General features: G+C 40.4%; 1 protein-coding gene across 1 annotated transcript in view; it reads left to right on the forward strand.

Moving 5' to 3' along the window:
- ALS2 (alsin Rho guanine nucleotide exchange factor ALS2) overlaps positions 1-13,866 on the forward strand; it is a 187,198-nt gene that overhangs the window by 51,420 nt on the left and 121,912 nt on the right. Inside the window, 5 exon segments of the mRNA XM_030209038.1 lie at positions 2,238-2,315; positions 3,319-3,498; positions 5,428-5,599; positions 6,090-6,270; positions 8,622-8,687. Of these exon segments, the coding sequence (XP_030064898.1) occupies positions 2,238-2,315; positions 3,319-3,498; positions 5,428-5,599; positions 6,090-6,270; positions 8,622-8,687 (677 nt within the window).

The following is a 13,866-nucleotide window of genomic DNA, read 5'->3' on the forward strand; positions in this document are numbered from 1 at the left end:
TGCGACCTCAATCTGAAATGAATCTGACTGAATTTTTAGAAAGTTCCCTAGATGTTATAACAGAACGGACTACTCTTCTTGTAACTTTTGCCTTGGAATCGGACAAAAATAATATTTTTCAAATTTATTTTTGCCACATGAATTCAGAGTTTTTAGGAGCAAAAATTAGAATATTTCCAGATCTAGCCAGGGAAACACAAAAAGGAAGAACTGAATTCCTGGGTTTAAAACCAAGAATTCTTGATTTGGGTGGTACGTTTGTGTTAAAGTTCCCCTGTAGATGTTTAATTTTTGTAAATGCAAATAATTGTCTTTTTTGACCCTAAGAAACTGCTGGAATATATTAATTCTAAAGAGGGAGCTAGAGATAACCTTGATCTCGCCTAGTAATTGATTGTGCTATATATCGGCTGCGATTATCCGGCTCTCTACAGATCTATTGATAATATTTTTACCTATTTTTCTATAATTCCTAGTACTTGGATCTAATAATGTGGACAAAGTAGAAATAATAATTTTCCTTTCCTTTTCTTTTGTGAAATTTATTTATTTTCTTGTTAATTCATTTGTGTTATTACTTAAACATTTATGTAAATTATATAAATGTAAAATAAAAATATAAATGGGAAAACAAAATCCATGTGGGGTGTCTGTTCCACCAGTTCCACTTTCTTAAAAAGCCAGGTCCACAGACCTTTCAATTCACTTAGGCAAAGGTCCCAATGGGGACCCGTTTCGCAAAGGCTTCATCCAGAGACCTTGCCAATATCTATTGAAAAAATCATCAAAGAAATTTGAACTTTTCAAGTCTTTTCTAAGCAACAGTTCCTGGCTTGGCAATGGTTAATTTAACTTCAGTTAGGAAGTCAGCTTTTGCTTATGCAGCCCCCAAACTTTAAAATTCTACCCCTTTGGATCTTCAGACTGAACAGAATTGTCTTAGAAAGGCTAGAAACTTGTTATTTGAATTGCCATTTGGCTAAGTTGGTTGGTGTGGTGTGGTAGATGAGGGTACATGTGGGGAGTTTCTGCTTATTTATGTTGTTTTTAGCCTTGTTTGTATTCTTTTGTATTGTATTACTTGAGTATGTGTATATCATAGCAAGCTTTTTGGGTACAGTATGAAAACAAATTTAAACATTTTAGTCAGTTTCATGTGATTCTTAGAAATGGATTTTACCCTTTTATATGAGTTCTGTTTCATAACCAATTTTGTATATTAGAACTATATATGGCACAGATTTGACATGGATGTCTGGCGATGATGTTTAATGTGAGCAAGTACAAAGTCATGCATGTGAGAGAGAGGAACGCAAACTTATAGCTACATGATGCAAGATTACACATTAGGAGTCACTGCCCAGGAAAATGATCTAGGTGTCATCGTTGATGATGTGTTGAAACCCACTGCTCAGTATGCAGCAGCATCTAAGAAAGCAATTAGGAATTATTAGAAAAAAATTGGAAAACAAAAATGAATGTTTTATAATGCCATTGTATTGCTCCATGGTGCAGCCGCACTTCGAATACTAGGTGTAATTCTTGTTACCGCATCTCCAAGAAGATATAGCGGAATTAGAAAAGACACAGAGAAGGACGATGAAAATGACAAAGGGGGTGGGACAGCTTCCCTATGAGGAAAGGCTAACGTGGCTAGGGCTCCTCAGCTTGGAGAAGAGACTGCTGAGGGGAGATATGATAGAGGTCTATAAAATACTTAGTGGAGTGGACCAAGTAGAGGTGAATCGCTTGTTTACTCTTTCCAAAAATACTAGGATTAGGGGGCATGCAATGAAGTTATTGAGTAGTAAATTTAAAACAAAATGGAGAAAATATTGTGTCACTCAACATATAATTAAACTCTGGAATTCGTTGCCAGAGAATATGGTAAAAGCAGTTAGGGTTCAAAAAAGATTTGGATGATTTCCTAAAAGTAAAGTCCATAAGCCATTATTAAGATGGACTTGGGAAAATCCATTGCATATTTCTAGGATAAGCAACGTAAAGTCTGTTTTACTGTTCTGGGATCTTGCCAGGTACTTGTGACCTAGATTGGCCACTGTTGCAAACAGGATACAGGGCTTGATGGACCTTTGATCTGTTCTTAAGAGAAGATACAGCAAAAAGAGGGAGGGTTCATGTACACTTTAAAATGGGAGTTACTTTTACATATTTTGTGTGCTCTACTTGTGTGCATATGGATGTAACCCTGTTGTGGTCTCTCTTGCCTCCCACAGGTATATTCATGGGGCAACAATGCCTTTGGCCAAATAGGCCATTCACATTCTCCATCCACAGTCCCCCGACTTGCAAAGGTAAAACTTAGTCTTTACACAATCATTTTATTTAACAAACTTGTATATGGTCACTCAACCTACACAGTGTAAGTAAATTAGGATTTATGTCCATTTTTTCAGGAGCTGTGACACCATTAGACTCCAATATCAAGATATGACCACATTTCTTTGACATTTAATAAGACTAAATTGGTTACCTATTGAATATAGAATACAATATAAAACTCTATGGTTGGTTTTTAGGATTCTGATGATTCAATACCATGTATGATTGCCGCTACTTTACATTTACATCAACCAATTAAACCTTTGAGATCTACCTCAGTGAACTTACTTGATATGCCCTTTGTGAGTAATAAGGAATTTAGATCAGTTCAAACATTTTTTGAAAACTTGTTTCAAATTGCCTTCAATATCAACACTTGATGGGATGAAAAAGTATTCTATGAAGTGGTTTTGTGATGATTCTATTAAGTTGTAATAGCTGTTTTTGATATGTGATGTCTGTTTTTGATTTAGTATGTCTTAATGTAAATTACGTATGTAATATTGTTAACTGCTGAGAATTATAGATCATGCAGTCCATAAATTTTAGAAATAAATAATATAAATAAATTAGTAACCATCATGTTTTGGGCTTCTGAAAATCACCCTTAACTTTGAGTTCGTATGTAGTGAGTGAGTGATGTTTTTCACCAGAGCCGTTTAAGAAGTAAATCAGTATTGTTACAAATGAACATTTATTTATTTTGGTTTGTTTTGACATATTCTCCCTTTAATCTTCTAATGATTATACCATCTTTTTGATTAGCTTTTAGTATTTGTATTCTGCGATTTTTATATTTTTTTCCTTAAACTAACTCGCTGCTGTGAGAAGATTTATGCATTTACTAATATTCAATGGGCTTTGCCTGTGATTTGCAACTTGCACACAAGCTAAACCATCTCAGGTTTTCTATTGTTTAGTGGTCTGTATCATGAAGAACACTAACATTTGCTCTCTGTACTCCTCTTTCTGCAGGTGTGCAATGGCAGTGGAGTCTGGGATATAGCAGCAGGACAGCATCACTCCCTGTTCTTAGCAGATGGGGAGGAGTTTCAGCCTGCATTATACTATATTGGTCAGCAGAATCCTAAAGAGAACCCTGCTGAAAGCACTGAACACACAAAGGATTCACTGCTGCTGCTGGCTTGTAGTAAGGTGAGTGCCTCTTCTCTCAGAGAGGCAAGAGGGAGCAGTGGCATCAGTTCTTGCTTATCTTCACTTATAAATTCCTGAGGCCAGATGAAAATATTTCCATTAGTACTTTGAAAGACTTATACATAGTTTGCTGCTAGTTAAAAATAAAAAATACTGATTTTGAAGACTCAGCTGAATATATGTGCATGGCAACCTAGCACTTGATATCATCAGTGACAACTGACTAGCACTGACACATGATGTATTATATTCCTTTGACTTTTTTTTCCAGGGTGTAAACATTATTAACCTTCATACATTTCTAGGAGATCAGGTTGATTAAAAAAGAAAAAGCTTTAATTGATCCCTAAATGCTTAGTGCCTTGACTCTTTGAAGGTTTTGGAAGGAACTCCTTAAGTTATCCCTAGTCAGATTAAGGAAAGGGAAATGAAAGAACTTTCTCTGCATCAAGTTCTTCTGTGTCAAAAGTATAAATGAAATTGATAAAGGTTCTGCTTAAGATTTTTCAAAACAGTTTGTCATGATGTTGAGCAACTGCTGCAGGATTTGCTCTGATGTCAAAGCTATGGCAAATTGCCTTCCACTTGCTGCTGCTGCAGATGAGAAAGAAAAGCACAATGAGGGAGGCTGAGAAAGAGAGGGAAAGAGGAAAGTTTGGAGCATGAGAAGAAGATAAGAGAAACTGGAGATTTGGAGATAGGTGAGAGGGCTGTGGGTCTGGATGCCTGACTGTACTAGAATTAACAGTAGCATGAATCTTCATACACAGCTACCTCTGAAAGAGTTTATTTTTCTTTGCTTATGTCCAGTCCCAATTCATTTAAACAAGTCATTCTAGCCACATCCCTGGACTTTGGACCATTCACCAGGGTTTCTTTCACAACCCTTGTAATAATGGGCCCTAAGTCAGACAAGTAGGTTAACATTGCATGATAATAGGTAATTCCTTTTCCCTCTTCACAGCTTCCCTTTTTTAAGTCCAATCTTTTATTAAATTTTAAATTGTTGCAAAGAATGTGAAAAACAAACTGCTAATATCAAAAATGTACATGCTGTACATTTTGTTGTTTATGGCATCCCTAATTCCAGCCAGCTTGTAAAGCAGATTTGAACTGGGAATTAAATCCAGACCCCTGTGCCTGAGCCACTGGGCCAGCCTTTTTTATATATATATACATATATATAAAAATGTGTGTGTGTAACATCTAGAACTACTCTTGAATTTGCTATTGCTTACTACAGAATCTATCCTTGAGCTGCTGCAGGAAAATGGGGGGGGGGGGGGGGGGAGGGCTTATGAATAAGGGCATGAGTACAAATCCAGATAGGACTTTATAGATCAGCTGATCTATTTAGCACTAATTTATTTTCAACTTTTCATACAGAAACCTTTCAACCCAACATTACATATACTCTGACTATCTGAGCAAATGTTCATTTGTATTTTATCAGATGTAATAAGCAATATTCTTATGGAGATGTGCTAAGCAATATTCTTATGAAGATGTACACAGGAAAACTTCTGTCATGGCATCTCAGGTATTAGGAATTGTTTCCAAGCCAGATCACAACCCAATATGGAAGAACCTGTGTGCTAGATAAAGTTTCCCAAACTTGTAGTAACTCCTCTCTCCTCCTCTCCTCCCCCAAACTTGTCAGAGGAGAATTCTCTAGAATAGGTGCTGAGCATAGCAACTATTATAAGTAACTTGTTTTTTATTGGATCATGCCATATTAGCATGTTGTTATATATATTCTCGGACTATCTTTTGATGGTTTGCTCAAAGATTCCTTTGTTGTAGGCTGGCTAAAACAGCAGAACTTGAAAAGAGCGAGCCAGTGAAGAGCAGAAGATTTTGTGGTCGGAGAGTGGGAGTGGTTTGGGGATGATAAAGGGAACCTATGATGGCTAATGTTTTCTCCTCTAGATTGGCTACATAAGCAACATGGTTGCGGGAGGACATAGCTGCCTCATCTTAGTGGACAAAAATATGATGGGATACATCAGCAGCCTTCATGAACTGGCTTCCACGGAGAGACAATTCTACTGTAAACTGAGCGAGATCAAATCTCGTATCCTCCGACCCCTCTTAGGTTTAGGTAAGGGAAACCTTTCTGCTGTTTTTGATTAGATCTTTGAAACTCTGTGGAAGTATAGGCTGTGGTTGTGTGTTTTAGGCTCCATATTGATAGTTTTTCACACTGGTATCGGAATTAGTGATTGCCACCTATAAAAATATGACCTAATGAATTTTTTCTTATTTAGCCTGAATTCTGCAAAATTCTGAGTTATGCACAGGAGTAAACTACAGGATAGATCCAAATATCCCACAGGCTGTTCCAGGTTCCTCCTTTTTGTAGCACATGAGAGTCCATTATCTGAACATTTCCAGATGTTCACAGTTTGTGAATTTTGAAGAAGTAAGGCCATAGCATCTAGTCTTCAAAAGGCCACATAGTCTAGTCTTCCAGCATAACTGAAGCATCAGTTTAGTAGCTAATATCAGCATAGATTCAGACCCCCTCCTAGCAGGCTTTAAACTGGGTTGGCATTTGTTCCTAGATCAACTTGTGTTCTTGCTTCTTACAGATAACTTGGGCTCTCTAACTGCAGTCCAGTTGCTGCAGGACATGGCAAGCAAGTTTAGTAAACTCTGTTACCTGATTGGACAGCATGGAGTCTCTCTGAGCAACTTCCTCCATGGTGTAAAGGAGGCAAAGAGCCTGGCCCTCCTGGAACATTCAAATCTCTTTCTGGACAGTTACGCTGAGTAAGTTTCTAGTTACACAGTTGCGTTCTAGACTGGAGAGGGAAATCTAGTGAGTCAAGTAATGTTTCAGTGTTTTCAGGTGTTGTGAATTTCAGTATCCAGCATAATGCATGTATGCTTTTTCACACTCTTGGGTGTTGCCACTGAAAACAAGCTGGTACTTTGTGAACATAGTAACATAGTAAATGACGGCAGATAAAGACCTGAACGGTCCATCCAGTCTACCCAACATAATAAACTCATTTTACATGGTATACCTGAGTTTAATTTGTCTTTGCCATTTTCAGGGCACAGACTGTTCTTGTACTAAAATTTCTGAAGCTAATGTTGAAGCCCCTTAAAATGTACACTCCAGCCCATCCATATGTATTCAGTCACGATCAGGGCACAGACCGTAGAAGTCTGCCCAGCACTGTTTTTTTCTTTCCAATTACCAGTGTTGCCACCCAATCTCTGCTAAGAGATTGGAGTGGAGGAGTAGCCTAGTGGTTAGGGTGGTGGACTTTGGTCCTGGGGAACTGAGGAACTGAGTTCGATTCCCACTTCAGGCATAGGCAGTTCCTTGTGACTCTGGGCAAGTCACTTAACCCTCCATTGCCCCATGTAAGCCGCATTGAGCCTGCCATGAGTGGGAAAGCGCGGGATACAAATGTGACAAAAAACGAAAAAAAAGATTCCGTGAATCCATTCCTTCTAAACAGGATTCCTTTGTGTTTATCCAACATATGTTTGAATTCCATTACCGTTTTCATCACCACATCTCGTGGGAGGGCATTCCATATATCCACCACCCTCTCCTTGAAAAAATACTTCCTGACACTCCTGAGTCTGCCCCCCTTCAACCTCAATTCATGTCCTCTAGTTCTACCGTCTTCCCTTCTCCGGAAAAGGTTTGTTTGAAGCTATTTGTCTGCTAGGCCTTCTGGCATTGTTTTTTTCAAATTCTGTTTTTCAAACTGTGAAACACACTGAGTTCTAGGCTCCTGCATACTGAATAAAGCAGGACTACAAACTTCCAAGTTTCACTACTATAATTGATAGCCACCTAAGCTCCATTTGGATAATAAACTGGGGCATATCGGCCTTTTAAAATTGTGACTTAGCAGTGTGCAAAATTACCATGAACTTTGCATTTTATTTTCAGAGGTGGAAAGTAGGTATGTGCTTGCTTTTTTCCTTTGTGCAATTTTCAAAGAGAACCTGCAGAAATTTTCACCTACTTTTTATGGGGAAAAACGCTACCTATCATTTTGAAATGCACAACTTACATACATTGTTGTATCCCTTGGCCTAACCTCAAGAATACGTCTGCAAAATTTGCCTGCTTCTACTTTCGTACAGGATGGGCTGTTTTAAAAAGCCAGTTAAGTAGCATTTGAAAATTATTCTTTTAAAGCAAATTTTTAAAGTATTATTGGTCAGCACTTGGCAGTACAGTGATATATCTTCTGAGTAGGTTTTAGCAGTAGTATTTGAAAAGTGAGGCCATATAAATATAACTCAAAGTAATTGGCAAAAGAGAAAACTCTCAAAAAAACACACAACAACTATAACTCTGTGAGGTGCATTCGTATTGTTTTAAAGGGTAAGGGAAAAAGCCTCTGATTCAAGCCCAACCTCCAACCCAATAGTTATACGTTAATAACAAGGGTGGAGTTTTTATATATATGAATGTTGGGTATATTTTTCGTCATAGGCAAAAAACCCTTTGATATACATAAATGCTTTCTCCACAGAGTATATGAGGGATCCAAATAAAACATGAAAGAATCAAATCCAAACTTAGCTTACAAGTGCAGGGAAATGTGTGGGTCATTGGTTCAGCACGCCAACTCTGGCCATAGTTTTGCTAGAGAAGTGCTGTTTCAAGGCGTGAGTAACCAGAAGTAATCACTCACGGACAAACTTCCTGCTCGCTATGTATTTGAAAAGTGAAACATTAAAGGTGAATTGTTTCAATACGTTGTACCTGTTATGGCACCCTTTAGTTCTTGCATTGCTTGGTTGTATCCTATATAATGGTAATCTCTTGTAATTTTGGCATATCAGCTGTTTCTCATTGTATTGGTATAACTAGAGGCTTTTAAAATATTGATATGCCCACAAAATGCCATTCACCTTCCTTTTTGACCTCTTGTTCTTAATAACTGTATCTAAACTGATTCTCCTAAGCCCACCTTTGGCACCCTAATGGGCATCTCTACTTGTTTTGTGTATGTGTAGCTTGATGTCCCATTTGTAATTCTTAACATACAACACTGTAAATTCTATATGAAAATAAATCTAAGGATGACAGACATCAGAAGTTTGAACAGACTTCAGTGCATTGAATTATTTTCTGTTTTCTCCAGGTACTACTCTTCTACTTCAAACTTTTTAGTGATGGGAGGGTTTCCCCTTCTTTCCAAGCCAGCAATGTAAGTAAATTCTTCCCAGTGTGCCACATAGTTAGCTGGGATTGTCAGAATTTGCAGTTTTTCAAACATTTGGACCTCTCATTGGATCATTTTATCAGTTTACTTCTGATAACCGTATGCTTCTCTGTTAATGGTGCAACAGTGAATTTCCAGGAGATAACATAAAAGAAACTATATACCATCTACTTAGATGGCCTGATGCATGCAGTTCTTTTAAAATAATCTTAGGCCACACATTGAGCTTCCTTACCAGTGTAGTAACTTGTGATACTGAGTTTTGGAGGGTTGGCGTGATTGTGGTAGTGTCTTGATGGTGCCAAACTGTTTCTGCTGTGCCCAAGGGATATTCAGCCACATTGAATTTTTCTTTATATCCTTCCCCCAATGTATACCTTTTAAATAACTTTCCTAAGTGTCCTTAACAGATGATCCAGTACTTACAGGTTATGTTACCAACAGATGGCATAGACAACAGAACTGTACTCAGCCCTATAGGGCACTGTGCAACTCAGAAGAATGATTTTACTTTGATTATAGCCTTCCTGATGAGGGGCTACACCTAGTACTGGTTTCCCCTACCCCCCCCCCCCCCCCAGCTGCCCCTCTCTAGTGACTCCTCCTTTCTTAGATAGTCTCCTTCCCCCCTCCAAAAAATAAAAGATTGATAAAGAGAAACATTATTCAGCAACCTTGCTGTAGCCGGTCTAAGTTACTTTCACTGGGTAACCTCTAGATCTGAAGCCTTATTCTGAACAGATCCTTTTGCCTTAAGGGGGGGGGAGGAGGGAGAGGGGCCTCTTGCTTCAGTGGTGAGCACAAGTTCTTGGGTTACATCGCCATCACTGCTGCATCATTCTTCACATAGCTCTCCAGCATCTAGAGAGCCATTAGCCTCTTCTCCCTTTTTCTGCACCAAGCATATCTACTGAAGAGAACACTTCTCAGGAGGCCACATCCTCTTCTGGGGAGCTTCTTCAGGATTTGGCTTGAAAAGGAGAGGATTAGAGCAGCAGCAGAATTGGTATTCAGAATCTGTTATCAGGGGTTAGTTTGAAGCTGCACAGACTCTGCCTTCTTGGTATTTATGCCTGGATGATCCTTTAGAGAATGGAGAAAATCTGCTAGATGAAGGTGAAGATGCCATGGTATGTAGGCTTTTTTTTTTTTTTTGTAAAGATGAACTTCCTGCATTGATTACAAAAGCCTTGATCACAAAAGCCTTGGAGGGTCTCAATATTTCTTCTCCAGATGATCTTGTTACAGCTGGGACTAAGATGCCTTCTAGAGCATTCCCTGTGCATCCAGCTATGATGTGCTCCATGTCCTTTCCACAGACAGTTGAATAGGCAGCCATATTTGTTGAGGTTTCTTGACAAACTGGAGTTTTCCTGCCCTCTCAAAAACAATCCCTTGGAGTCTTCTTGTAGAACTCTAGCAAAACATCAAGCCATAAGATCAACTTTAGAGGGTCTTCTAAGTTTAGGAGCAATAATACCAGTGCCAAAGAGCAATTAAGGTCTTGGAAGGTATTCCATTTATTTTGTGGTTCCCAAGAAAGAAGGTTCCAGGTTCCTTCTTGCCCTATCCTGGACCCATTTCAGAATGGAGTCCCTTCGCTTAGTAGTGGTCTTGGTTCAGGCAGGAGAGAGTTTTACTTTTCTGGACCTCAAAGAAGCTTACTTTTCATATTCCAGTTTTGCCTCTACATCAATTTTTTCCCTACTTTGCAATTCTAGGGAGCTGTTATCAGTTCTATTGATATCCATGGTCTTGCCACAGCCCCCAGGACCTTTATGAAAGGTCATGGTGGTTGTTGCAGGTCTGCTTCTCTTCAGGAGAGTCTCCAAGTCACTTCTAAGGTCATGGATCTTTGCAGTCCCTAGGTTGGGTGATCAACTTCACCAAGAGCAAGTTAACTCTATTACATTCTGGAGTATTTGGGAGCACAGTTCAGTACTTGGGTGGGGAAGGTCTTTCTTCCAAATGTCAGGATATACAAACTTCAGTTGCAGATCTGAGCACTTCTGTGGCTTCAGTCTCCTCGAATGTGGGACTACGTGCAAGTGTTGGATTCCTTGGTAGCAACCTTGGATGTGGTACTATGGGCAAAGGTTCATATGAAGTCTCTTCAGCCTGTCCTGTCCAGTTGGTTTCTTTTGACTCAAGATTACAATTTTTGCCTGCCCTGGACTTATTCTGAAAAGATCCTCTTGCCCCAAGGACGGTGTGGGTGAGAGAGAGGGGCAAGAGGATGATGAGATGGTGTAGTGTATCTAGAAAGTTTGCCAAAGTCACTCATGAGAGACTCCTGAGGAAATTAAAAAGTCATGGGGTAGGAGGCAAGGTTCTATTATGGATTAGGAACTGGTTAATGGATAGAAAACAGAGGGTAGGTATCACGAAATGCCTAGCCACCCACCTGGGGTTAATCCTGTGGCCACTTAGAGGGTCTATCCCCAGCACCGTTCAGGTCCACCTGCATCTGCCGCTTGTGCTGTACACTAGCACCTTCCTCCCACCGACTGGGTTACAACCGCCTCTGGGCGAGTCTCCTGCTCTCCAATTATCCCCAGTGATTTCTAGGTTACTGGAGATCACACTCAGTTCCCAGAAAGCACTCACAGACCCACCAGGATTCTTTATCAGTCCAGACAGAAGAGTCAACTATCTAAACAGATTTATTGTCACAACTTGAATAGTGAACAGAAAATGTGCAATCAGCAAACAGTAAAAACTGGTTAAAAGATAGAAAACAGAGCGTAGGGTTAAATGGTCAGTGTTCTCAATGGAGTAGGGTAGTTAGTGGGGTTCCTCAGAGGTCTGTGCTGGGACCGCTGCTTTTTAACATATTTATAAATGACATAGAAATGGGAGTAACTAGGGAGATAATTAAATTTTCTGATGACACAAAGTTATTCAAAGTCATTAAATCACGGGAGGATTGTGAAAAATTACAAGAGGACCTTACAAGACTGGGAGACTGGGCGTCTAAATGGCAGGTGACATTTAATGTGAGCAAGTGCAAAGTGATGCATGTGGGAAAGAGGAGCCTGAATTATAGCTACGTCATGCAAGATTTCACGTTAGGAGTCACGGACCAAGAAAAGGGATCTAGGTGTCATCGTCGATACGTTGAAACCTTCTGCTTAGTGTGCTGCTGCGGCTAAGATAGCAAATAAAATGTTAGGTATTATTAGGAAAGGAATGGAAAACAAAAATGAGTGTTATAATGCCTTTGTATCGCTCCATGGTGCAACCGCACCTCAAATATTGGGTTCAGTTCTGGTCGCCGCATCTCAAAAAAGATATAGTGGAAAAGATGCAGAGAAGGGTGACGAAAATGATAAAGGGGATGGGACGACTTCCCTATGAGGAAAGGCTAAAGCGGCTAGGGCTCTTCAGCTTGGAGAAAAGGCGGCTGAGGGAAGATATGATAGAGGTATATAAAATAATGAGTGGAGTTGAATGGGTAGACGTGAAGCATCTGTTTACGCATTCCAAAAATACTAGGACTAGGGGGCATGTGTCGAAGCTACAAAATAGTAAATTTAAAACAAATCAGAGAGGTCACGTGATGCACTGAGAGAGCAGGACGTGCGTCTCTTGCTCTCCGAGGCCCACCGCCGAAAATTGTCAGAAATCCCCTAGGAATATAACATTTAAACGAAAACTGTAACGGGCACCCCATCTAAAACAGCCATGGACAAATATGTGGAAACGGCGACCAAAATCCTGCCGGCGCGGAGCGTGAAAAAAGAGAAAGAAAAAAACGCGCATGGCGGAGCCCAGCGAATTGAAGGCCGCACCACAGAGCGGACAGAGCTTTTCCCCAGAACAGCTAGCACAACTCACGGCGGCAATGACCCAGGCGCTGGAGCCGAGGTTAGAAACGCTATTGACTCGGGCGCTAGAGCCGCGCTTTGAAAAAGTATCTACACAACTCGCTGGGTTTGAAAATGCACTGGCAGAGACAAAGCAAAGGACGGGAGACCTCGAACAGAGAGTATCCGACCTTGAAGACGCACAAACGCCATTACTTTCACAGATGGAAAATCTGCAGAAAACGGTGGGTAACCTAACAGATAAAGTTGATGAACTAGAAAACAGAGCACGGCGTAGTAATTTACGGTTAATTGGCATACCAGAGACAGATGGAGACTCGGTGCTGGCCACGGTAGTGGAGAAATGGCTGACCTTGGAGTTCGCTCTGTCAGACCACGCCGGAGCACTATGCTTGGAACGTGTTCATCGTCTAGGCCGTATACAAGATGGCCGACAAACCCCGAGGCTAGCAATAGTAAAGATACATAATTATATCCACAAGATGGAAATTCTGCGAGGGTACAGACTTAAGAGAGATGAAACAAAATATGATGGTAAATTGATTCGCATCTTTCAGGATTTCTCAGCATCCTTACAAGAACGCAGAAGGAAATTCACACCGCTGTGTCGCCGCCTCCATGAGCTGCAGACTCAATTTATGCTTGTATATCCAGCGGTGCTGAGAATTCGCCAAAATGGAAAATGGCAGAATTATGAAAATGTAATGACAGCGCAGGAACATATTGCTAAACTGGAACAAAACAAACTAGAGCAAATGGATAAACATCCCACTGAGAGAGGATTGCCCAAATAACGGAGACGTTAAGGTATGGAACATTATAAAAGAGAATATGGGGAGGTTAAAACACACCTGGACAAAGACTAGGCGGTGGGCCTCGAGCATGGCAGTGACTCCCTTATAATTTCAAGGCATGCTCGGGGACCGGGGATTAGAAAAAAGATTGCAGAGGACGCAAGGGAAGAGGGAAGGATTGTTGGGGATGGGAAGGGATAGGGTGGGATATGATCAACATGGGATAGTAGCAAGGAATTCAGGGCACTTTAAGAATAAGGATTTAGAGACTGCATGCGAACAGAGGCTGTGGTGGAGAGAAAGACTCTTGTGGGGCATTCGGGGTGTGGCTGGGAGCCCCGGATGCAGCAATAAAATGATATACCTGCGCAGACAACCAAAACGAATTAACTCTTAGCAACAAATTGCGTGTGGTTTCCTGGAATGTGTGTGGCATTACGTCCCCCATAAAGCGAAAAAAAATATTGGCTGCCCTCAAACGCCATAAGGTGGGAGTTGCCTGCCTCCAGGAGACCAGACTATCAGAAGAGGAAAATGAGAAAT

Source organism: Microcaecilia unicolor, chromosome 7 (assembly GCF_901765095.1).
Source record: "Microcaecilia unicolor chromosome 7, aMicUni1.1, whole genome shotgun sequence".
NCBI lineage: Eukaryota > Metazoa > Chordata > Amphibia > Gymnophiona > Siphonopidae > Microcaecilia > Microcaecilia unicolor.